The following is a 25,904-nucleotide window of genomic DNA, read 5'->3' as shown; positions in this document are numbered from 1 at the left end:
GTGGGGTGGTGGGGGTGGGGGGGGCAGAGGGAGAGAGAGAATCCCAAGCAGGCCCAGCATGGAGACTGACGCGAGGCTTGATCTCATGACCCTGAGATCATGACCTGAGCTGAAATCAAGATGGATGCTTAATGCATGAGCCACCCAGGTGCCCCAACTCCATTTTTTTTTAAATGTTTTTTTTTTTTAATAAACTTTACTTTTAGGTCAATTTTAGATTTAGATTTCTCTAGGCCCTATCCCAGTTTCCCCTATAATTAACCTCTCATATGACTGTGGCACATTTGTCACAATTAGTGAACCAATATCAATACCTTGTCCATATGTATCACTGTTAACTAAAATCCATATTTAATTCAAGTTTCTCTAGTTTTTAACCTAATATCCTTTTCTGCTCCAGGATCCCACCCAGAATAGCATACTACATTTAGCCCTCATGTCTCTTTGGGCTCCTCTTGGCTGTGACACTTTCTCTGAGTGTCCCTGTTTTTGATTACCTTGACAGTTTTGAGGAGAAATGGTCATGTACTTTGTAAAATGTCCCTCACTTGGAATGTCTTCCTTTTTTTTTTTTTTTGAGATTTTTGGAAGTATGATATTTATGCATCCTGTGTCCAACTCAGCTCAAAGGGAAGGGTCTTCATATATTTAGGAAAAGAAATATTGGTTTATAACCTCTAGCAAAAATTTCCTGTAGAACCAATGGTTCTCAACTGGAGTCAGGGGGAGGGGGGGCGTTTGGCAATGTCTGGAGACCTGTTTGATCGTCATACCTGGGGGCCAGGTGTGCTGCTGACCTCTAATGTGTGGAGGTCAGGGATGCTGCTAGTCAATCTGTAATGCACAGAATAGCCTCCTCACAACAAAGAATAATCCAGCCCCGAATGTTAGTAATGCCAAGTTTAAGAAACCTTGTCCTAAAATGGGGAATTCTAAGAAATCATTGTGCGATTATAATTTAAAGGGATGGATATAGTTGTGTATGGTCTGTTATTGCTCATTATGCTGCACCTTGTGCACATCTTTGAACTTAATCCTTGGCCTGCTGTGTGTGCTCATCAGATAGCCTGCCCTGTTAGGTACAGAATGGAAGCATTGCTGCTCGTCCAAGGGGGTGGTGCTCCAGCCATGCATTTGGATGCCTAGTGCACCCCGCCCCCCCGCCCCTCACCCCAGCTTAGACATCATCTCAGACCCTGGTCTGTTTAGAACGTTTGGCTGCTTAGCTGGGGCTGTGAAGTGTATTAACTTGTGGAAAAAATTTTGGGGATTAGTGTGAAGTCTTAGAAACTTTTACAGGGTGTTGAAGAATTTATTCAGAGTTCTCGGTTGAGAGCGTTTAATTCTTATTCAAAAATTATGTATTTAGTAAGAACTGTGTGTAGGACAGTGATAGAAGCTTCATTTGTATAGAATAAACATAAAATGCAAACCCTTCCCTTAAGGAACTGCAGTGGGTTAAGGAAATGCCGTAATAATAATGAGGTAATTTTAAGATGAGACCAGTGTTTCTCAGACTGTGTTCCACCATCTTCTGAGATGTTGAGGAAATGTTGATTTCAGGGAGAAACATGCCACATAATAATTTTCACATTTTCAGGTAGAAAAGAAATTCCTAAAATAGGGAGAGAACCAGAGGACCCCTTAGAAGTTATAGAATCCAGGCCTTTGCTGGGAAGAAGGAATCCCTTTTTCCATGGCTCTTATTAGTGGACATCTGGCATCTGCTTGAGTTTGCCATATGAGCACAAGGCTGCCAATTTTATTTTGGATGGCTTGAGTCACAGAGAGTAATTCTAATTCCTCTCCCATATGATAGCTGTTTAATGGTGATCATGCATCATCACTGCCCCTCCTCTTTGACTTCATTACTTTGGAAGCTCGCCTTTGCATTCAGTCTGGCTTGTTGATATCCCTTTGAAAGTGAACTGTTTGGAACTGATGACCAGAAGCCGCCTGAAGTCTGACTGATTCAGAGCGAGGAGCGCCACCAGCCCTGCCCTGCTGAGCCTGGGACTTCTGTTGGACCGCCTAGAATCCAAGGCTGGGTTAATTTGTGTGAAGTTCCCTTTCAGTCAGGTCCTGACGTTGTCATTTCCTATATTGACAAGATATAGTTTAGATGAAGGAGAAAAGAGGGAAAAAAAAGCCTCTTCCCCAATTTTTTTTTAAAGATTTTATTTATTTATTTGACAGAGGGAGCGAGAGATAGAGAGAGAGTGAGCATGAGAGGGGTGGGCAGAGGGAGAGGGACAAGCAGACTCCCTGCTGAGCAGGGAGCCCCATGCGGGGCTCAATCCCAGGACCCCGAGATCACGACCTGAGCTGAAGGCAGACGCTTAACCGACTGAGCCACCCAGTACTTTCCTCCAGAACTTCTTTGTGTGCCTGTCATACATTATTAGCAAATGCTTAGGAGAAAAAAGGTAGTATTTTCTTTTTCTTTTATTTTTTAAGTTAGATACTGCATGTTTTAGTCAAGTGAGAAAGAGAGGCTAGCTGACTAATCAGCTGGGTAGGAGATTTTTGTACTTCTGGGGGTTGGTCCTTAACTTTGGGAAACTCATCTTTTTCAACTTACTAGGGTTTTGAGGAGCTGTTTTATATTAAGTGTATTTGCAAGATATTGACATATAAACCTGAATAAAATTTTAATTTGTATTTAGAGATGTAACTCTTCAGATGTAACTCTGGTGATCACATTGGGCTCATCTGGGATGTTTTCTTTTGTTCTCTTTTGAGCAGGAAAACCTACTTGAGAAACATGATTACTGTCAGTATCAGAATGTTGTTTGAGTATCCATAACAATACATCTGTTACCTGCTGGCATAAATGACACACTTTTTATGAAAGCTGACTATTTTCCAAAATAGAAGAATTTTAGAAGAATGTCATGGTTTCACGTTTTTGTAAATTTCTGCAATGTCTCAATTAATAGGAGATGGCTGGAGTCTCAGATCTGATTCTGCGTTCAGACCACTGAGTTGTCAGACATCATGTAACCTCTGGAAAACTCAACTGTAAATTGGTGAGATAATAAAAGTGAAAGAGGCAAATAATCTCTCTGTTAAATTCTTATTGCTCCTTTGACAAATTACTGCAAATGTCATGACTTAAAACTACACGGATCAGTTACAGTTTTGGAGGTCACAAGTCTGAAATGGTTCTCACTGGGGTCACATCAGGGTGTTGGCAGGACTGTGTTCCTTTCTGGAAGCTCTAGTGGGGAATGTTTTCTTGCCTTTCCCAGTTTCTAGAAGCTTCCTGCATTTTTTGGTTCATGGCCCCTTTCATTTTCAAAGCCAGCAATTTAAAAATGAGGTTGGAGCCTTTTTCACATCAGATCACGCTGACGCTGAATCTTCTGCCTTCCTTTTCTACACTTAACCCTTGTGCGTAGGGCCCCCCTAGATAAACTAGTTTAATCTCTGTTTTACAGTCAGCTATTTAAAGTCTGCAACCTTAATTCCCCTCTGCGGTGTAAAGGTAACAGTCACACGTTCTAGAGATTGGGATGTGGATGTCCTAATCCACAGTATTCTGCCTGTCACGTTTAAGCATTATTATAAAAATAGTTTGACCCTCAGAGATCCCATGAAAGAGTCCGAGGGTGTGGTTTCTGGGATTATGCCAATCTAGGAAAAATATTAGTTGAATGGATGAGAAAAGGAGAGGGGACTGACATTTATGGAACACCTACTGTGTACCAAGTACTCTGCCAGGCGTTCGACCTACATTTTATTGTTTGATAACTGTGCCACCTGGACTTATTAACTTTTCAGCCTTTTTCTCATCTGCAAACGGGGTAGCAGTGTTTACCTTAGGGGGTTCTTGTGACCGTTAATCAAGATAACAGGAAGTACCCAGTGGGTGGTATATGGAAGGCATTGATAATTATTCCTTTTCTACATCCTCCATACTTTAATGAAAATTCTTGACAGCTAGCCTAGTATTTTAGATCTTTTGATATGGCTAAATTTTCCAGGAAGTTTCTCCCATGAAACGAATGTGCTTTTCTTTTGAGCAGTTAAGTTTTGTTTTTTTTTTTTTGTTTTTTTTAAGTAGGCTCCACACTCAATGTGGGGCTTGAACTCATGACCCTGAGCTAGAGAGTCGCATGCCCTAATGACTGAGCCAGCCAGGCGCCCCTAAGTTTGTTTTTTATTAAATGAGTTCAGATTAGTTTGTCATTAAACCGTGATTATATGTAATTGTATTTCAAATGGAGTCACATGTGGTTTTATTTTTGGAACTTTAGGAAGCAGGGCAGTCAAAATTACAGATACTATTTACAGAATAATATGATGTGATTTTAACTTTTGGTAGGAGTAGTGTAAATGTCACATGCATTGTTAATTATTCAGATGAGTAATTGTATTTGTCATGGATTGCTTTTCCCTGGAGATGATGCAAAATGTCTAAAGTAAAGGAAAAATGAAAGCTGCTTTTTAGATTTATAGATAGAATAACAGTGACTTTTGAATTGCCACCTCCTCTGGAGAGGGCAGCTGTGTTGTTTCTTCTCCACTTGTCATCGTGCCCTTTCTTGCCTCCCCTGATGTCGTTCACTGCAGAGCTAGTGCCTTTATTGTTTACTCACTTGCAGTCCCTGCACGGTTCTCTGTGTGGTGCCTGTCACATCGTAGGTGTGCAGGAAGTGCTTACTGAAAAAGTTCCCGAGGAATGAGTAAGGGGGAAAACCAGTTTACCAAAATACTGTGTGCCGTGTGATGTCATTTATAGAAAACTCTAGAAAATGCAAACAAATCAGGTCAAAAGTAGAACAGCGGGCCTGGGGATCGTCAGGGGTGGAGGGGGGAGGGTGGGTGGAATTCAGAGGGGCGTGAGGAAATGTTTGGGGATGTTAGATGCACTTATTATCTTTATTGGGATGATGGCTTCATAGGTGAATACATATGCCAGACCTCATTAAACTGCATACTTTATGTGTAATTTCTTATACATCCCTGTACCTCAATAAAGCTATCCAGTAAAGACAAAGAAATAAGGGAAGGACTCTGGGTTAGCCTGGCTTGAGGCAGGTTCCTACCGCAGGAGTGGGAACAGTATGGCACAGGGTAAATCTGGTGTTCTAGCCTGGACCACCAACTGCGGCCGGAGGGGGTGGAGCAGGGTCCCAGAAGAACGCGGGATTTGTGTGTTTAGAGGTGGGGAAGGGTCATTTCTTATCTAAGGGTTGGGTTGTGCTGGGCAGGTAAGCCCATAATGTTCACCTTCATAGTGAAAAGGAGGATACCTTGGTCACTTGGTTTTGTCTCTGCATCTGTTGGATTACTGCAGAAGTAAACTGGGGATACTGGAGAAAATATTTTCTGGCTAAAAATAGTTGGATTCAAATCTCAAAGGTCCAATAGTAGCATTCCTTTGAATCATCTATCTCAAGTCACCCTGTTTGCTCCACTCTTACTTCCCTTATCGTAACTACTTATTAGTAGAAAGGATATCTAGTGGTCACAACCGTATCATATCATGTTTCTTGGCACTAAACATAACATTCTAAATATTAACGTGAAATTTGCATTATGGTCAAATTGTTCCCTAACACATTGATTGCGTGAGGACAAATTCACATTTTCAGACAGGTGTCAAAAGAACTGACTGTCTTTGCCCAAGCCTTGCTTGACAGAAGGAAGTTGTAACTGGTGGTTTGCTAAGAGAAAATCATCTAAGGTGATTGTCTTTTCCTTATCATTGTACTTAGCAATTACAATTGAGAAGTTAAATCTTTACAATTTGGGCACAGAAACTTGAGCTCACTTGTGGTGGAGACAGTGGAGGACATGTAAGTATGGCTTCAACTTAGACACAAAAAATCCCTATACCTTTTTTTTCATATATTTTCAGTGTCTCTCTCTCTCTCTCTCTCTCTGTGTGTGTGTGTGTATATATATATATATATATATATATATATATATATAGGAAACACTTTTTTTTTAAAGATTTTATTTATTTATTTGATATAGAGAGAGAGCACAAGTAGGCAGAGTGGCAGACGGGGCAAGCAGAGGGAGAGGGAGGGGCAGGCAGAGGGAGAGGGAGAAGCAGGCTCCTTGCTGAGCAGAGAGCCCGATGCAGGGCTCGATCCCAGGACCCTGGGATCATGACCTGAGCCAAAGGCAGACGTTTAACGACTGAGCCACCCAGGTACCCTATATACACTTTTTTAAAAAAAGATTTATTTATTTATTTTAGAGTGCACACATGAATGGGGGGAAGGGCAGAGGGAGAGGGAGAGAGAATCTCAAGCAGACTGCCTACTGAGCTCAGAGCTAGCTGTGGGGCTCAGTCTCACAACCCTGAGATCATAACCTGAGCTGAAATCAAGAGCCGGATGCTTAACAAACTGAGCTATGCTTTTAAAAGAAATTTTAAAATCATGTTTTAACATGTGAACTTTTAAAAGAGACTTTGAAGCTATGTTAAAGAAGTATGAAATAATTCAGAAAATATTTTGAATATTTATGAATATTCATTAAATGTGTGAATATGATAAAATATAAACTGAAGTTGAGATTGGGTCAAATTAGAGAAAAACAAGTATTTTAAATCTGCTCTAACTTTTCCTGATTTAGGAGCATAGAAATATATTACCAAGAAATCTGACCTTGAGCTGTTAATTTCATGTTCATCTTCCTTCTTTGTAAATAATAACTACATTAAGTGAGGTCCATGCACCTTCATCTAGGGTCCAGTGTGTAGCAAATGCACATCATTCTCAGCCACTAGGACTCCTGGGTGTGGTCCGTTAAGCCCTGGGAGGATTCACAGAAAGCTTCAGGGTGGTATATGGGGGGAAATGTAGGCTTTCCCTCTGTTTTTTGTAACCTCTAGGGAAAAAGTTGTTTCTTTCTCTTTTTTCTTTCCTCCCCTTCTTTTTCTTCCTCAGGGACTTCAGATCTGAATGTTCTTTTTTTCCTGGGAGAACAGTTTGAAGTCTAGGGCATATACCAAAAAGAAAAATCCTAATTAATTGAAGAAAAATGTCATCTTTATGTCTCTCGGATTGTGGTTTGTATTACCCAGAAATTGAACTTCAAGGATTTTCAGGTGCATTTCAGCTTTTCTGTTTGATCATATTCTCATTGATGTGTTTTAGTTCTTCAGTTCGGGTATTTTAGATGTATGCTTGGCTTTCCAAATGGAGCATGTTTTCCCCCAGGTTTTGCTTTATTAATATCACTGTAACGAAATCTTTGTATATATATCTTTATCCACATTTCTGAACATTTCCTTAAATTGATTCCTAGAAAGAGAATTACTAGGTCAAAGTGTATGAATATTTTAAAAAGACTCCTGGTACTTATTGCCAACCTGCTTTCTAGGAAGTTCGAACTGATTTCTCCTAAATAGCAAGGGGTGAGGTTGTCCAGTCAGTACCAGCACCAACTCTATGTTCTAATATTAAAAACAAAAAAAGAATGGAAGCCCCCCCCCCGGAAAGAATACATACAAATAACGAAAGCAACATAAACACTACTGTAATCTGATGGGAGAAAAATGGCATCTTTTAATTCTTAGCCAAGTAACACATGCTTCTTATAGAAAACAAAGTGAATGAAATACAGTAAAACTATTTGTAATTCATCTTTCAGAGAGACTGAACTGTCTAATTGTTTTAATTCTGTTTATGATTAGAATGGTTGAACATTTACATTTGTTAGCCATTTAATTTGCTCTCTTATGAGATATATCCTTTATCTTTATTGGATTTTGGATTATTTTTTTATTTTATTTTTTTAAGATTTTATTTATTTATTTGACAGAGAAAGAGAGAGACAGCAAGAGAGGGAACACAAGCAGGGGGAGTGGGAGAGGGAGAAGCAGGCTTCCTGCTGAGCAGGGAGCCCGATGTGGGCCTCGATCCCAGGACCCTGAGATCATGACCCAAGCTGAAGGCAGATGCTTAACAACTGAGCCACCCAGGCACCCCTGGATTCTTTTTTTTAATATTTAGGGTATTAGTCCTTTGTTTTTTACTTTAAACTTCTGCCTAATATAACCTTTCCCCTCAGATTATTGTTTTTGATATTTTTGATACACAGATGTTTACAATTTTTATATTGTAGAGGCGCCTGGGTGGCTTAGTCAGTTGAGCTTCCAACTCTTGATTTTGGCTTAGGTCATGATCTCAGGGTTGTGAGATTGAGCCCCGCGTGGGGCTCTGCGCTGGACGTGGAGCCTGCTTAAGATTCTCTCTTTCTCCCTCTGCCCCTCCCCACCCCTGTCTCTTTAAAAAATTTTTTATATTGTAAATCTGTTGATATTTTTCATTTGTGATTTATTGTTATTGTTTTCACATTTGGAATGATGAGATAAATAGTAATCTATGTAGTTTTGCCAACTTTTTAATATTTTTAAAAAAATTTAATTCTTTGATTCACATGGTGTTTGTTTTGCAGTATAGTATAAAGGGAAATCTTCCCTGACCTTCTTTTAATATAGCTAACCAGTGTTGATGTAGTTAGACGAAGAGAGACTGAATATTCCATGTGATGGTACTCAACTATAGCATATTCTGGAGAACAGAGAGTAGTAAGTAGATTACCCACCTTGCTGAAAGTAGGGCACATGAAGGAGAATTTAAGATTGGAAAGATGGTTTAAAGTGTAAATGGAGAATGCCTTTAATTCCAGGTTAAAAAATTAAAATTTGTAGGCAGTAAGAATTTTGAGTGGCTGAATGTGCTTGAAATGAACTTTCAGTTACTAGGATCAACTCAAACTGATCTAACTTAAGCAAAGAAAATTTTTTAAGGAAGAAATTTTATTGGCTTGTGTAATTGAAAAATCAAGAGGTAGTATTAACTTCAAATATAAGTTGATGCAAGTATGTCATTGGGTGGCTTCTCTGTCTCTTGACCTTGCTCTCTTCTATACTGGTCTTTTTAAAGGTTCTTAGAGATGGCCCTTCACGTCTCCAGTTTTAAATCCTTTTAGATCCAAGTTGGAAGCAAAGAATGCCTCTTCCATGAAATTCCCTTACAAATCCAGACATTTTCCTGACTGGACTCATTGGTTCATTCACTTTGGCCGCAGGGAAAGTGTGATGATGATTGGCCAGAGGGGGTCCTCAGCCTTCTCCAAATGAATTAATGTTGGTGAGGGAATTCAGGTGCTCTTGTTGGCCAGGCCTGGGTCATGTGCTCTCCTCCCGGAGTCAGGAATGGAACCTCCCTGAGGCCATACAGTCTGGGTGTTGGGGAGCAGCGATTTCCCAAAGCGGTGCAGCAGACTGGAGGAATAGTAGCTGTATTAGTCAGCTTAGGCTAGGTTATGCTGCAGTGACCAGCAACACCGAAGTCTCTGTGGCTTACTGTAGACAGCTGTAACCAAATTCGCATTCACACAAAATCTGCTGGGGCCTCGGGCCTTCTGTGTTGCCGTCCATGTTCTAGCCCAGGGTGGCTGTGTTGGGACCAAGCTCTCGTCAGAGTTTTGGCCAGAGTAACAGGGCTGTCTCTCCATTTCTCTGTACTGCTGTATAGTTTTGCTGTCATCATCTGTTAGGTACAAAAGGAATTCACTTTCTAAATTGGTACTCACTCTTGTTTCTGCTTGGGGAAGAAGTACATAACTGATTAGTCAAGGGCCCTTCTTCCATTTATACTTTAGAGTCTACAGTTTAGACAGACTGTCTTTTTGTGAGTGTTTGGCATTCTTTTTCCTCTTGCCTTGTAATGATTCGTGTTTGTTCTCAGCACTTTTTTAAAGTGGTTTTATGGAGCATTGAAATCCCTTTTAAGCTTCCCCTGTTCCTCCTGTTTATTTTGAGTGATGACACATTAAACACCCCAGCTTTTCGGTGGTGATGGTCATGTGATTAATACACCTTGGGCTTTCACCCAGCAGGAGATTCCCGGGCAGCCATTGGAGATGTGCTGTTAGCGATTTTCCATCATAGCAGTGTTCCTTGAGGATCTCACATACTCTTCTCAGGGTGTGGAAAGGGAGGAGACTATTGCCAACACTATTCCTAAACATAAACTTCTAATTTCAACAGGCTGTTAGAACGTCCAATGAAAAGATCATTTGTGAAAGCAGAGCTGTTGGTCACTCTGTAAGCAATCCTGCTTCCCTTACTTCATCTGGAGGAGGATGCCGTGTGGTCATATTCAGAAAATAGCATCCTCCGCAGGGGCCCATTGATTATGTAAGGCCAGGAGACCTGTGGTGGCAGATGCCAAATGGCTTGGAGCTACCAGCCTCTCCCCTCCCCAGGACTAGTCTGGTGAACTGTCTGTCTTCAAGTTTTTTAAAATGCTACTGTCTTGTCCTCTGATGTGTCTTATTTGCAAAAGAAAAAGAAAGCCAAAGTAATCATCTCATTGATGTTGACAAAAGAGAACTAATGAAATGGAATCGTTGGTGCATCTTAACTGGATTTTCAGCAGGCTCAGCCCTATCTAGGTTGTCTGGGGGGGAGGGGAGAGAAATACCTGCATGCATTTATGAAGTCATTCACTTATTCATACATTTGCCTTTGTTGGCCTGGACGATGTGTGTGGGGATGTAAAGGCTTAGTTTTAAGTTAGTCTAATACAGCAAGTTACCTGGTGACCGTGAATAGGCTTCAGGGGGCTAGCCTCCCTGAAATTGTCTGCAAAATCTGGAAGGGCATTTTTCTGGGGAGAGGATTCTATAGCTTCCGTTAGGTTCTCAAAGGGATGTAAGCCTTAAAGCTGCAAGGAGCCTTCTCAAATGCTCAGAACCCCTCGTGTGGCTGGCATAGCTCCTGATTGGAGCTGTCACCCTGAGAAAGCAGTACCTCTTGAGTATTTCACGTGGCCCCTTAGAATGGAAGTGGTAACGTGGTCCATTCCTAGCCAGAAAGAAGTGAGCAGGGGGAAGGGGGAAGCAGTGTAGGCTCTCTGGTGAGCACCGAAATGATGAAGGATCGACTTCATTTTACTGAGGGTAAAATGCACCCTTCTCAAATGCTTGTTGAGTCCCATAATCTTGGAGAAGAGACTTAAGAGCACAGATTCTGGAGCCAGATTTGCCAGGTTTAAGTCTCGGCTCTGCCATTTAGTAGTTGTGTGTACTTCAGCAAATTATGTAATTTCTGTGGTCTCAGATGTCCTCATATATCAAACTGGGATAATACAGTATTTGCATCATAAGACTGCTGTAAGGATTAAATGAGATAATACAAAGTTCTATGATAGCATGTAGCACGTGGTAGGTGCTTAATAAATATTAGCTCTAATAGTGGAGCCCAGAGGTTGTCCTTAGTCAGATATGGACATATTTTGAGTAGTCAGATATGGACATATTTTGTACCTATCTCCCAAAAAGTCACCTGCTTTTAGCTTTTGCACTTATGAGCTGTTTCAAGTAAATTCACAAACATCATAAAAGATGAAAGAATACAGTCACATAGCCTTTTAGTAAAATAACAGTGGTCAGTGTTCTTGTCACAAAACGTTGCATGGTGAGGTTCCCGCCGTGAGGACTAACTGTGAATATCATGTTTCCTTTTTGTCTTTGGAAATATACTGTACAGTCCTTAATCCTGATTTCATTGGGGATGTGGTGGCTGGAGACCCACAGTTCGTCCAGCCTCGTTAGGCTCCAGGGGCCTCTGTCTGTCCTTTGCATTCATCTTCTGGTTCCTCAACTACCTGGGAAATGTCTCCCTCTGTAGTTTTATTCTTTTTGTCATTATGGGTGGAAAATGAAAAATTATGAATTCTTCACTGTCTTCCACGGGAAAGTAAAAAAAAAAAAAAGACTGCGAAGATGGTGTCTTCAGACTTCTTTTATACCTTCCTGAAAATGCTGTGATACGTCGGGCAGCGCACTGAGGAAACGGAAGGATGATGTAGTGGTGACGGACTTCACTCCTGCCCCTGTCTGTGGGGATAGGAGAATACAGTCACGATAGAACGCTAAATGCGGAGAGGACACGAGCCGTGTCCAGCCGTGTAAAACGCACACATAGACAGTATTGCAGCCAGGATGCGAACGGGTGAGGCGATGTGTGATACTTAAATGTAATTATCTATACGTTTCTCAATTTCTGAAATCTGTAACTAGCATGTATTGTTTTTAAATCATGTTGTGATAATTGAAGCAGAGATTCTTTTTCAGTGGGTTTTATTGAGATACTGTTTACATACTGTACCATTCACCCACTTAAGGTCTCCCACGCGGTGCCTTTCAGTATGTTCACCGCAGCCGTTCAGCCAGCACTCATCATCAGTCTGAGAACGTCGTCATCACCCCAAAGGGGAGGTTCTGTACGCATTTAGCCGTCTCTCTGTTTGTCCCCACACCCTCCAGCCCCTGGCAACCACTCATCTGCCTTCTGCGTCTATGGATTTGTCTCTTCTGGACATTTCAGACGAACGGCCTCACTCCACGTGCGGGCCTTTGCGGCTGGCTTCTCTCACTCAGCGTAAGGTTGTCGAGGCAAAGCTGATCATGCTTGCGCTTTGGTGACTCCTGGCAATCATACTAACCCTTATTTATCACAGGGTAAAATACATCTTTTTGTTTACTTCTAGACTTGGTTCCTTCAATTATGAACAACTTGCTGAATCCAGATGCCATTTTCTCAAACAATGAGATGAGCCTGTCGGACATTGAAATCTATGGCTTCGACTATGATTATACCTTGGTGTTTTATTCAAAGCAGCTCCACACGCTGATATTTAATGCTGCTCGGGACCTTCTCATCAATGAACACCGGGTAAGAGCACAGGGACACTGCGGTCTCCCTCCTCCTTCCCTTAGACGTTGAAGAACAGCGTTGAGCGGACCTGGCCTTGAGCCTGGCACACAGACGTCACTTAGTAAAATGTTGTTAAGTGAACGGGTAGATTTTGTTCCATTCCAGATGACTCCGTCTGGAAGGTTTTTTTTTAACTACTTTTTTTTGAGGTATGGTTGACATACAAAAAGCTATACATACTTAATGGGTATAACTTGATGAGTTTGGGGGTAAGTAGATACCCATGAAACCGTCACCACCATCAAGGTCATAAACTGTCACCTCCCAAAGTTTCCTCCTGCCCCCTTCATTATTATTGTTATTTGTGCGCGTGTGTGTGTGTGTGTGTGGTAAGAACACTTAACTCAGCAGATTTTTGGTAATACAGTATTGTTTGCTCTATGTGCTGTGCTGTATAATAGAGCTCCAGAACTTGTTTCTCTCACATACCTGGAACTTTGTCCTGGAAGATAGTTTTTTTTTTTTTTTTTTAAGAGATTTATTTATTTGAGAGAGAGAGAGTGAGTATGCATAAGCAGGTGGGAGTGGCAGAGGGAGACGAGGAAGCAGACTGTTGGGGCTCGATCCCAGGACTCCGAGATCATGACCTGAGCCAAATGCAGATGCTTAACCGACTGAGCCACCCAGGTGTCCCTGGAAGATAATTGTTTTTTTTTAAAAATCTTTAGATGTCTCTGACAGAAGACTCTCAAGTTATGTGTTAGTGGAGATGGGGCCACAGACTCCGTGCTCTCATTTCTCACCGAGCAGTGACTCAGTTTCTCCCAGAGCTGATGAACTTGGCAGCCTGTTGAGTTCTGGTTAGAAGAAATTCTTCAAATGATAGGCAGTGTCTCACCTTCATCCCTGACTTGAGTTGTTCTTATGTAAAGAACATTTGAATGTCTTCTGATGCATAGTATTGTTGAGGGCTTATAGTAAGGAAGGAAAAAAGAAACACGCAGAACCCAACATGCTTTCCCGTAGAAGTTTGAATTCACGTTTCAGAAGCCAGGATGAGAAGCATCGTCAGAGGTCACCTGGACTAATGCCCTTTGAGAACCCTGCAGCATCCTGAGAAGTGCAGCTTGATTGTCTGTCTCAGACAGAGTGCATTTACTGCAGGAGGCACTCCTGATTGGGGGTAGAGCTGTTCTGCCCTCCTGCAGCTTTCACCACCAGTCTCTTCTCTTGTCATTTCTTTCTTCACACATTCCTTCAGCCTCTCCTAAGTCCCCCGTCCATGCCAGGCCCTGTCGTAGAAGCCGGGAGCGTGAGGATGAGCAGATGAATTATGTGGCCACCTGCTGGAGGCCTGTCCACACATTTGAATGAAAAGCTAGGGATGTGTGGAGGCTGCTTGGAACAACTTTCCCCGCCTGAGGGAATTGGGAAAACAACCAAGAAGGTGATAGTTCAGCGGAGTCTGGAAGGAGTTTGTCTGTAAAGTTGTGCTGGGGGTGGGCAGACTGGTGGGTCTGGGAGAACTAATGTTTTATCCCTGACTTATCCACTAGAATAATGTTTTATACGACTGGGCTACGTGTCAGGCAGTCCAGCCTTTATGCTGTCCAAGATGTCTCTTTTCCCAGGCTGATCATTCGTAGTTTTTCAGCCATTCTCATTTCGCATCCTTTCTGGTCTTTTATCATCTTAGTTACCCTTCTTCATATGTGTGCTCTGGTTTATCCCTCTCTTATATGAGGCCCTGAACCGAAGATGTTACTACAGGTGGGGTCTGACTAGTGTGGAATAGAGGGAGATCATCACCTCCCTGGTTCTGGGTACCATACCTTTATTAATGCTACCGAAGTTTCCATTAGTTTTGGGTCCTCACCATTTGATGCAATATATTTCCTGATTCCCCTCAGCTTTTGGTTATCAGTGGATTTAATAAGCAACTCAGTTTCTCCTCATTCAAAATGCAGAAATGGCATTTGCCAAAAATAACCTTCCCTTCTGCCACTAAGCCAGCAGCCAGCTTTCTTTAGTTATGGCCACTTTACCACATGTAAACCCATCTAGCCACCTGGCATCCAGCTGCACTTCTCCATTTGTTCAAGAGACTCTCTTCTCTTCTGTCTAACCCACAGACTTCTCCCTTGACTGTGGCAGTGAAAACAGAATGAGAGCGAGGCGGTCCTGCCCTTGCTGACCTGTCAGCCAGCCTGCACCATCTCTCCACCACCCCACCGGGAGACGGACCTGAAGGGGTGTTGCACTGGTGCTGGCATTCTAGTCCTCGGTCATCTGTGGCATTTGCTGTGACTTTGATATCACTTATAAAATGAAGGTCATTTTATTAACAGCCCCATCTGTTGATTTTCTGCTAAGTGCTAGAAACACAGGTTCCAGAGCCTGGTTGCTGGTGTTCAAATCCTGACTTTCAACACTAACTTCTCAGGGAATCTTGAGAAACTCACCTCATTTCTCTGAGCCTCAGTTTTCTCCTCTGCAAAATGGACACAATAACCGGACTTTGCTCACAATGGCATTGTCATAATTAAATGAGTTTATATATATAAAGTGCCTGGCAGGTAGAAAACACTTACTAAATGTTAGCTGTGACTAGCATTGTTTCTCAGATGCGTGATAACCCTGCAAATAGCCTCTGTTTTATAGGTGAGGACACTGAGGCTAATGGGAATGAGCCAGTAGCTCAAAGCCGTGAGATCAGTAGGAGGCAGAACCAGGATTTGAACTTAAATCTGTTTCCAGGGTATAAATGTTCTCTCCTTTATGCCTTGTTGTCCCCTGTGGGATTAATAACACCTTTCATTTCCACCCTTTTGTTCATAGGAAAATAAAATATTCATGAAGGTAAAAAATTTACGAAGATAAAAAAATGTATGAAATTTGGGGGAAAAGAGAGATGACATAGGTGGGGAAAAGAAGGTGCAATCATTATCATTAGAAAAGCTTCTGGATTTAAGATCACTGAAATTTCAGTCCCATTATGTCTGTTTGTTGCTTTGATAAAAGAGATCAGTCATAACACTAATTATATCAGGCATATTAATAGAGTCAATTATGCTTATGCAGATTTTTCTCTTGCTCTGATGAAACAAAATAATTCTTCCAAGATGCGTTTAATTTGGTGCCATTTTTCCTGCCAAAGACTAAATGTACTTGTAGAGATGAGAAGACATCTGCTTTTGAGATGCACAGTAATGGAACAGTAAGTTTGCAGTTTCGCAGCTTCCCAAAAAGCAAATGTAAAAGTTCTAGCCCCTTCTTAATTACGCTTTTTCTTTCTTTCTTTCTTTCTTTTTTTTTTTAGAAAAACAAGTTTTTACAAAAATAGAACAAAATATAGGGTCATGATTGTATCTGCATTTCCCTTTCATGGGTCCACCAAGGAACAGAAAGGGAGTGTTAAGAGTTCTCAGTTTCACCCCCTAGATCCACGCCCTCATCAGTCACTGGCATGGACATTCACCTGTTTTCCAAATCCAGAGCCCAACATCAGCCGTGACCCCTCCCATTCTCCTGTATGCCATGTCTGATCTGTCAGCAAACACTATGGGTTCTCGCTCGCTCTTCTTCTTTTAAATATAAACTGGAGAGTTTATTAATTTTTGGAGAGTTGTAGGCTTATAGACAAGTTGCGAAGTTAATACAGAGAATTTCTGTACCTGTATCCTATGCCTCGTTTTCCCTCTTGTTCCCAGTTTACATTACTGTGATCCCTTTATCACAACAAAAGAATGACATTGATCCATCTTTATTAACTAAAGTCCATACTGGATTCAGATTCCTTTAGTTTTTACCTGATGTTCTTTTCCTGGTCCAGGGTCCCGTCTAGGACACCGCATTACATTTAGTTGTTATGTCTCCTTAGGCTCGCTTTGGCAGTTTCTCACAATTCCCTAGTTTGTAATGACCGTGACACTTGTGAGGAGTACCAGTCAGGTATTTTTTAGGATGCCCTCTATTGGGATTTGTCTGACATTTTTCCTGTGATTAGACTGGGGGTTCCGGTGCTATTCTTACCACGTCATGTCAAGGGTACATATTGTCTACATGACTTACCGCTGATGACGGTGGCCTTGATCATGTGGCTGAGCTCTGTATCTAGGGTCTCTGTGGTGTGAAGTTACTCTTCCCCTTTCCATGCTCTACTCTTTGGGAGGAGGTCACTGTGCAGCTGTGAGCTCTCTTTTCACTCATTCACAATGTGTCCTAACTCTGTCCCCCTCTTCCCCACTGCCACCGCTCTGGTCCAGGCCACCATCACCTTCCGACCGTGTGGCGCCTGGACCCAAAACCCCCTTGAGCCCTCCTGGCACGCTTGGAATGACAGAGAAGGCCACCTCCGGTGCTCCCAGGCTCCCCCCCCAGCCCCGCCCTCACTCTGTTGCAGCCACACCAGTGTTCTCGCTGCTCCTTGAATTGCCAGACATTAGTGCCTCGGGCCTCAGCACCTGCATTTCCTTGGCTTGGGAACATCCTTCCCGGCCCCAGGCAGTCTGAGGCCTGGCTCCTCATCTTTTCTGCCCCCCCACCCCAAGATCTCTCAGCTCTTGCACTGCATCTGCTCTGTAGCACTTCTCACTGGGAGGCCTTGTGCTGGGTGTTTGTTTATGGTCTGCCTCCCCAGGGTAGAGTGTAAACTTCTTAGGGGCAGAGACTGCCCGTTCTGCTTGCTGCCATATCCCCAGGCCCTGGCACAAAGTCCACGGTTAAGTGAGAGTGTTGTGCTTGGTGTGGAATCACCCCTTGGATGCAGGTTGCTTTGTCCTCGCTTCACGTTTTGTGAAGATTTCAGAGAATTTTATTTTTATGCTCTCCTGCCCTGCCTCTAATAAGACTCATAATTTAGGCTACTTAAAATATCAAACTGAGACCTCTGAAAAGCCTGTATTTCTAGGCATCTGGACCTCAGGAACTCACGGGCAGTGTTGTGATGTAGAGGTTACTAGCTGTCTCGAGATCTCTATAACTTGCCGGGAAGGGGGCACGCGGGCCAGCCACAGAGCTGTAGGAATGACCGCACCCTGGGGGCTCCTGGGTCCTCCGCGATGTTCTCCTGTGAGCTCTGCTCGCAGCTGTGAGGGACATTTCTGTAGCACCTTGCTCTTCCTTCATCCCCATACCCCAGCCTGCTCAGATTGTGCTTGGAATGAGAACAAACCCAGGTCCTGAAGGAAACCAGACAGGGCCTAAATGAGAAGATTTTTAATACAAGTCCCCAGTGCAGGTCTGTTTTCTTTTCATACTCTTTGTTCTGCTTCTAGAGACACGAGTAATCTTCATGACGCATTGAGTGAGTCACGTTTTTCAGACTGGTGGAAAGTTTTCTCCACTCTGACGAGTCCAGAAAACCAAGCCATAGGGCACTGGAGAGAAGCATAACCTCCTGGCTGATGGAGCAGCCCTGGCTTCCTTGTCGAGAGATTACCGTGACGGCTGTTCCCAGGGATGGGTGCCGCGCACGTGCGTGTGTGCCTGCGTGTGTGTGTGCCTGCGTGCGCCTGCGTGTGTGGGTGCCTGCGTGTGTGTGTGCGTGTGTGCCCCTGCGTGTGTGGGTGCCTACATGTGTGGGTGCGCGTGCATGCGTGTGCCTGCGTGCATGTGTGCGTCTGCGTGTGTGGGTGCGTGTGCATGCGTGTGCCTGCGTGCGCCTGTGTGTGTGCCTGCGTGCGTGCCTGCGTGTGTGTACGCTTGTGTGCGTGCCTGCGTGTGTGTGTGAGCATGCACGTGCGTGTGTGCCTGCGTGTGTGCGCTTGTTAGTGTGCCTGCATGTGTGCGTGCCTGCGTGTGTGTGTGCGAGCGTGCACGTGCGTGTGTGCGTGCGTGTGTGCGCTTCTGTGCCTGCATGTACGTGTGTGCGTGTGTGTGTGCGAGTGTGTGTGTGTTTCTGTGTGTCTGTCTCTCCGTCTATGTTGGAAAGGGGCCCACCGTGAGGACAGTTTTGACTTGGTTGGTTGTATGGGGAAACCATTTAGGGGCAGGAGTGGAACATAGAAATCACCCCAGTCCAACCATTTCATTTTCCATAGGAAGGAAGGGGCCTGGAGGGGTTAAGTGACGGGCCTGAAGTCCTCTGGGAGGGTAGCGGAGGCTAGAAGAGTGGGTCTAAGAGCCCAGGCCCCCCAGTTCCATGTCCAGTAAAGCAGCTCCGTGTCATTGCGCACTTGCTACGTGCTGGAGACTGCCCCACTGCCCGCATGCATCCTTTTTTTTTTTTTTTTAATTTTTGAAGATTTTATATTTAAATAATGGCTACACCCAACTTAAAACCCCTAGATCGGGAGTCACAGACTGTACCGACCGATCCAGCCGGGCGCTCCCCGCTTGCAGCCTTTGACTTATCTTCTCTGCTTCCATCTACAGTAGGACTTTTGGCATCCTTTGGAGATGAGAAAACCGATGCTCAGAGAGACAGTGACCAAGATCACCCAGCTAGCACATAGTAGGACACCCAGCTAGCACATAGTAGGACTGGGATTCGATGCCCGGTCCTGCATCCCTGGGGCCTGTTCTTGGTGACGACAGTGTTCCGTGAGGCCCTTTCAGCTGCCTCTGTCCGTTCTCCACGTCTGCCGTAATCTCTGGATCCCTTGGAAATGCTTTGTGTCTATCAGGAGTGGCTTCCCAAGACCACACAGCCCTGGGGCCCACGGGTGGGCACACGGCCGTGTCTCACTGTGCGGTCGGTGTCCTGCAGGGGAGTCCAGATAGGCCTTGTTCAAAGCAGGAGCCGCTAGACTTTCCAGCAGTGCGAGTTTGGTGTGTACGCTCTCTCGCTCTTACTCACGGCGGCCGGCCCTGCCCTTGCCACCATGGATCCTCCGAGAAACTCACTGGGCCCTCGGAGGCCGCAGGTCCCGCCATCACAGGAGGCGAGGAGTGTCCAGTATGGTGGCTCAGGGTTTGTTCAGAGTGGATTGCAGGGAGTTGGGGTAGACTTGGGTGTGACATGGACCCGGATTCAAGTACTGGCCCAACCATTGTTTATCTTTGTGAGCTTGGGCAGGTTCCTCGACTCTACTTCTCAGATGATTCAGCAGTCCAAGGGACATGAGATGCCCTGCCTCCTCCATGAGGAGTACATAGAATAAAGTCCAGAACAGTGTGTGGCCCATGACTCAGTGAAAGCACCCCTCTCAGGAGCATTTAAATATCTCCCCCATGTCCTACATCTTTCTCCTCACTCCCAAGTTTGGGAGAAGATTCCAGAGGTGTGCAGACCCATGGCCTCGCTTCAGGAGGCGGGACCGTGGTGCTGTGTGTGGGGTTCTGGGGATGTGTGTGTGAAGGCTGTTCGTAAAAATGCAGAACTGTACACGGTGTTCAGGATTCTTGGAAACGCCCCTGAGTGGAAATAGCATTTGGTGATTTCTTGGCATGCGCTGCAGGTGTTAGATAAATGAGCTCGGATGTGACATTTGAGTCAGCACTCTATGCAGCTTGAACACTTGCTGCGTGCCATTCAGCCTGGTGGAAGCAGGAAATGTTTCCACACAAACGTAACCCTGCATGGAAAGTTAGTGCTGTTGTGCAAAGAGGTTGTGCGCCTCTTGATAGCTGTCTAGGCTTTTTTTTTTTAAGTGGGGGAGGGGCAGAGGGAGAGGGAGAGAATCTCAAGCAGGCTCCACACCCAGCACGGAAGCCGACGTGGGGCTTGATCTCACAACCCCGAGATCATTACCTGAGCTGAAACCAAAAGCTGGACGCTTAACCGACTGAGGCGCCCCCAGCTGTCCAGATTTTTACTTAAGCAGTTTACATTGTAACTGGAAGGAAGATCCTGCTGCCACAGCCTCTCTAGACTCAGGAATTTACTCTTCTTTCCTACAGGTCTGTACTCCAAGGGCGGAGGGGAGTGGGGAGAGCAGGGGAAGAGGTCCAGGCCTGATTCCCTGCCCACCACATCGCAGCTATGTGGCCCAGCCACCCTGTCTCTGTCAGCGCCTCTGGTGCCCCATCTGTAAAATGGGAACGGGAGGGCCTGCCTGCGGTAGCAGCAGACGCGGTGCTCGGTACCTCGGTGCTCCCGGGGGGTAGCCCGTGTTCTAATGCTGAGATTTGGGGGGAGGGGAGGACGTGGGTGCCTAGTCTAGTAGATATGAACAGGGCTGGGATTTTTGCATAGTTTGAGGAATGGTTTGGTAATAGGAGCTACCAGGGGAGCCGAGCTGCCTCCGAAAGTCACGCATGTTCTGAGTCAGAGTGCTGGAGCAGTAACTGGCTACCACATGCTGAGAAAGGGCCCTCTCGGCCCAAGTGGGAGGGAGGCCGTACCTGACAACGGGGAGGTCCTTCCACCCGGGGCGGGGGGGTGAGCAGCGGCCGACTATCTGGATGAGAAAAGCAATGAAAGCTATATGGAGGGGACCCCCCCCCTTTGAAAAGTTTTCAGCTTGGTCTCTTCATGAAACCTGGCAGTGGGGCCACGCCGGGGGTCGGTACATTGAGGTGCTCATATCTGAGCTGAATGGATGGTTGGTAATGTGTTGGGGAAAGTCACCCTTCTAAGAGAGGGGATGCTCCAGTTCCTCTTCATGAGCCGCCTTAAATACAGTAGGAGGAGGCGAAGTCTTGGAGGTGGAAGCAGATGTATTTCTGGGCTCCTAGGAGATAGAGGGGTCCGGGGGCAGAGGGAAGGTTGGACGGGGGTAGTGAAGACGAGAGAAGCTGGGGCCGGGGGTGAGACCTTACCTGTGCTTGGGCAGATGAACAGGAGTGGGGTGGAGGGAGGGCTCTGTGACCAAGAGGTCCTTGGTCCAGAAGCAGAGGGCTAAGCTGTGGTCTGTCCTCACCCCATCTTCCCACCAAAGTGTGTCAGCCACCTCAGCTTTTGTACAGGGACCAAATCTGGACACGATCTGAACTTAGTACATTGTTAGGTAAAAATGCTGCCTTTCTTCTTTCTTAGTATCCGGTGGAAATCAAGAAGTATGAGTATGACCCAAATTTTGCAATTCGTGGACTTCATTATGATGTGCAGCGGGTAGGTTTCATCGTCGTGTTTTTCTACAGTTTAATGGTGTTTGGGAATAATGTACTCTCGGTGCTTTTCTTTGCTGGACACAGAAGTTGATTTTAAATTCTATTCCTTGGGGCTGCAGAACTGAATTATTAAAAAACATCTTTGGATAAAGTCTTTTGCAAAAGACTATTAGAAAAAAATGAATGCATTTAGCTATTTGGAAGATACTCTTTATTTCTAGAAATCGTTTTTGGTGTTTTGAGGAGTCAATTGTCATATTGTTTTTGCAGATCAGTCATTTCCTTAACAGACTGCACAGTGTTTTTTTTTTTTTTTTTTAAGATTTTATTTATTGAGAGAGCAAGCGAGTGAGAGAGGGAGAGGATGAGCAAGGGGGAGTGGGAGAGGGAGAAGCAGACTCCCCACTAAGCAGGGAGCTTGATGTGGGGCTGGATCCCAGGACCTTGAGATCATGACCTGAGCCAAAGGCAGATGCTTAACCGACTGAGCCCCCCAGGTGCCCCCACAGTGCTCTAATCAACAGGCAAACCTGTTGGACACATACAGTGTGCTTCTTTGCCGCATCAACCTGGTGCTGCTAGGGTTTGTAATGACACCTGAAATTCTCATTAAATACGCAGCTTGCTGTGCATTCTTCACCTGTGTGTGTGTATGTGTTTATGTTTTTGAAGGCAGTATTGATGAAGATTGATGCTTTTCATTACATCCAGTTGGGAACCGTGTACAGGTAAGAGTAAGAGGAGGTAAATTTAATTCACGCATAGTATCGAAGTGGCTTTGGGTGACAGACCTAAGACCCATTGACTGCTTAGTTATGAAGAGTTGTAGTGTGTGTATTTGTGATTTATTCACTATTCATTCAAGAACATTTATTGGGGCCTGTTATGCCAGACCCGAAGGGTTTGGCTTACACGGATGCCCCAAGGAGCTTGGAGTGTAGGTTGGAAGCCACATAAATTAATCAGACTGCAGTCCATAGAGATCAAGGTGATGATGGTGTTTAGACCATTAGGGGGCGCTCTGGGGAGGTTCTAGGGGAGGACGGGCTCTCTAGAGGTGCCTGTCTGCCGCTGAGTGAGGGTCCTGGAGCCGAGGTTTTGGGTGGGGAGGGAGGCTGGGGTGAGGCAGCGGATTCTTGTTCCCACCATGGCAGTTGAGTAGTTCAGATATTAAGACCCCCCTCCCATTTATTAGAATTAGTAGAAGCACTTAGCTCAGTCCAAAATCTTTGTCACTTTGAAAATGAAGGATTTTGCCTTTTCTAATCCTTGAATTTGGGGGAGGATTTAGGAGTATGGTCATTATACCTTAAAAAAAGAGATGTGCCTATCTTAGGTTCTTCTTTCACAAACTCTTTATTAAAATTAATGTTTTTTATCCAAGTTAAACATGCACACAGTTCCGATCAGATAGTGCTGAGAGTGTCGTGGCGGGCTGCAGTAGCCCTCTGTCCTCCTCCCCACCCAAGTCCTTTACACTCTTCATTTTTTTTCTTCACATTTTTCTTCCTATCTCTTTTTCCTTTTTTTTTTAAGATTTTTAATTTATTTATTTGACAGATAGATAGCACAAGTAGGCAGAGCAGCAGGCAGAGCGGCAGGCAGAGGGAGAGGGAGAAGCACCCCAGGTGCCCCTTTTCTTTCTATTTCTAAATAATGTGCTCATACTTCTGTTTCCTAATTTATTAATTCTGGACGTTGTCTCTGCCATGGGACAGGACTTGGTGCGCGCACAAACCCCCGCTTCTCTGGGCTCGTTCTTCGAGCCTCGTGCGGATCTGTGTCTGCGTGTTTCTCCATCCTCGGTCATTGTTTGCATCCTGACTCTGCAAGTCATGTTCCCTCTCACGCCATGTCGTGCACTGTGACTGCTTTCTTCTGTGTACAGTGCTTGCTTTTTCTTAGATTTAATAATAACATCACTTTTTATCTGCTTTGTTTTCTGTAGAGGTGTCCCTAGTTTTTTCTAAATCCTCCATCACCAATATCATCCATGTATTTATTTCCCAACAATTCAAATGTTTTAGATACTCTTATCAGTTACTTTTGTGTTTAATTGACTACCCCTTCTGCTCTGACCTTCTCTGATGGCTCATCCTGGGGCTTGGGTTTGCCTCTCTCTCTGTTCCCTGATGCCCATCTTTTCCTCTCTTTGGCTTTACTCCCTCGTTCTGCTTTAGCATATCCTCCAGGAGCTCCCCGGTGCCTCGCAGAGCTGAGCCTTTCTGGGGGCTCTGGCCGCTAATCAGTTCTTCGTGTTGGTGTCCCCATGCAGGCCCCTATTCTCAGCTTGCTAAGCCAGGAGCCTCCTTTTCATCTGCTATTTGTCTTCCACGAACATGTTGAAATGTCTTGTCTACTGATGTCTTTGCTCTCATATCCTTTTACTTTTTGAGTAGTTTATTCTTTTTTATTTTTTTTTTTTTGAGCGAGAGAATGTGCATGTGCAAGTGGGGTGGGGAACAGCAGAGGGAGAGGGAGGGAGAGGATCCCAAGCAGGCTCCACTCCCAGCACGGAACCCACGAGGGTCTGAGTCTCATGACCCTGAGATCATGACCTGAGCTGAAATCAAGAGTCAGGTGCTCAACTGACCGAGCCCTCTAGGTGCCGCTGAGTAGTTTATTCTTTTGCTATCATTTTAATGGTGTTTCAGGAGGGAGAAGAGATGCTGGTGTTGATGAAAATAATAGTAGTAACAATAAATAGCAACGAGCAAATGCGAAGTCTTGCTACAGCACAGACATTGTCATAAGGGTTTTATTTGGGTTCACTTATTTGATCCTTGAAATAACCTTATGAGGTGGGTACTGGTATTAGTCCCAGAGATGTTAAGTGACTTGTCCAAGGCCACACAGAAGTGGAATTCAGACCCAGGTTGTCTGGCTCTGAGCCTGTGCCTTTGACCTATATGCCCCATGGTTTTCGTGAACGGATTAGGTTAAGGAAATCCTTCACCAGATCTTTCAGATCTGTCTCTCCGTCTCTGTTCCTGCCATCAGCTCCCTGGCTCAGAAACTTAATCCTTTTCTCTTGGGCTCTTGTAGTTTTCTGCAGTGTGGTCTGTCCTGGACATTGTTGCTGGACTGATTCATCTAAAGCATTGCCCTCAACAGTCTCTCTTCTGAAATCCTGGCTAGCTCCCACTGCCTGGAGAATGGAGCCCAAACCTCTTAGGTTTTCCACCAGCCTTCTCTAAACCCGTATCCTACTCTTCTTCCATACACAGCTCTTTCACCTCCTGATTAGTTACGACTCTTGGTTACAAGTGACTGAAACCCAACTCAGACTGGGTTAACCAGAAACACAGCATTAGCTCACCTGTTGTGCAATCCAAGGGACAGTGCCAGATTGCAGGCGTGGCTGGCTCCAGGGGCCAAATTGATGTTGTCAGAACTCTTTCCATCTGTTGGCTCTCTCCCTCTGGGTTTGCTCCAGGCAGGTCCCTCCACATGGAGACCCCTGGTGACACCCCTGGCCCCAGGTCAACAGGAGCAGGGGACGGTCTCTTCCCAGCAGTTACAGCCAGTCTTGGCATGCACGAGGCAGGTGCACATAGCACATATATTCCTCTCCTCCGAGGTCTCCTTTCCTGCTGCTCGCTATCTGCTCATGCTGGTGTCTTCTACCAGGGTGCAGTTTTCCTTCCTCGCTGCTTCTTGAAATCTCATCCACCCTTCCTTCAAGGCTGACTGGTGCTGAGGCCTCACCCCCCGCCCCCCCTCAGCCCGACATGGTCTTTCCTTCTTCTTCTCAGACCATGTAGTCCTACAGCTCCTAACTGTCTTGTTTCTTCTTCTGTAGGTCAGTTGTCCACCATGTTAGGGAGTATGGAGAGGGCTAGGCGGGAGAAGCCAGCAGAGGCATTTGAAGGAGAGGGAGCATCGGGTTTAGGTCCTGGGAAGGTCGCTGTGGCCGCAGCGCTGAGGGATGTGGTGGGCTGAGGCAGCATGGGTGCATGTATGGGCTCCGGAGTCACACTTCCTCAGCGTGGACCCTGCCTCACTGCTTTTGTGTGTGTGGCCTTGAGCCACTTCTTGACCATCTCAAAGCCTTGGTTCGTTCCTCTGTAGAATTGGCGTGATTCCCCTGGCTGCCCCAGGGGTGCTTGTTGGGTAGACCAGAGTGTGCCCCGGGCAGTAGAGACACGAAGAGTGTCCCTGCTCTTGCCTTTCCCTGAAAAGCGGAAAGGCCTTGGCAGGGCAGAATGCCCTCTCC

The 25,904-nt window shown here is 45.0% G+C and overlaps 1 protein-coding gene across 1 annotated transcript in view; it reads left to right on the top strand.

Annotated features, from left to right (window-relative positions):
• The window catches only part of NT5DC3 (5'-nucleotidase domain containing 3), a 56,465-nt gene that overhangs the window by 4,764 nt on the left and 25,797 nt on the right, over positions 1-25,904 (top strand). The window contains exons 2-4 of the mRNA XM_032416909.1: positions 12,528-12,712; positions 21,615-21,689; positions 22,361-22,416. Coding sequence (XP_032272800.1) covers positions 12,528-12,712; positions 21,615-21,689; positions 22,361-22,416 — 316 coding nt within the window. The remainder of the gene's footprint in view (positions 1-12,527; positions 12,713-21,614; positions 21,690-22,360; positions 22,417-25,904) is intronic.

Source organism: Phoca vitulina, unplaced genomic scaffold (assembly GCF_004348235.1).
Source record: "Phoca vitulina isolate PV1807 unplaced genomic scaffold, GSC_HSeal_1.0 scaffold19, whole genome shotgun sequence".
In the NCBI taxonomy this organism is placed as follows: domain Eukaryota; kingdom Metazoa; phylum Chordata; class Mammalia; order Carnivora; family Phocidae; genus Phoca; species Phoca vitulina.
This window is presented reverse-complemented; position numbering and strand designations above follow the sequence as displayed.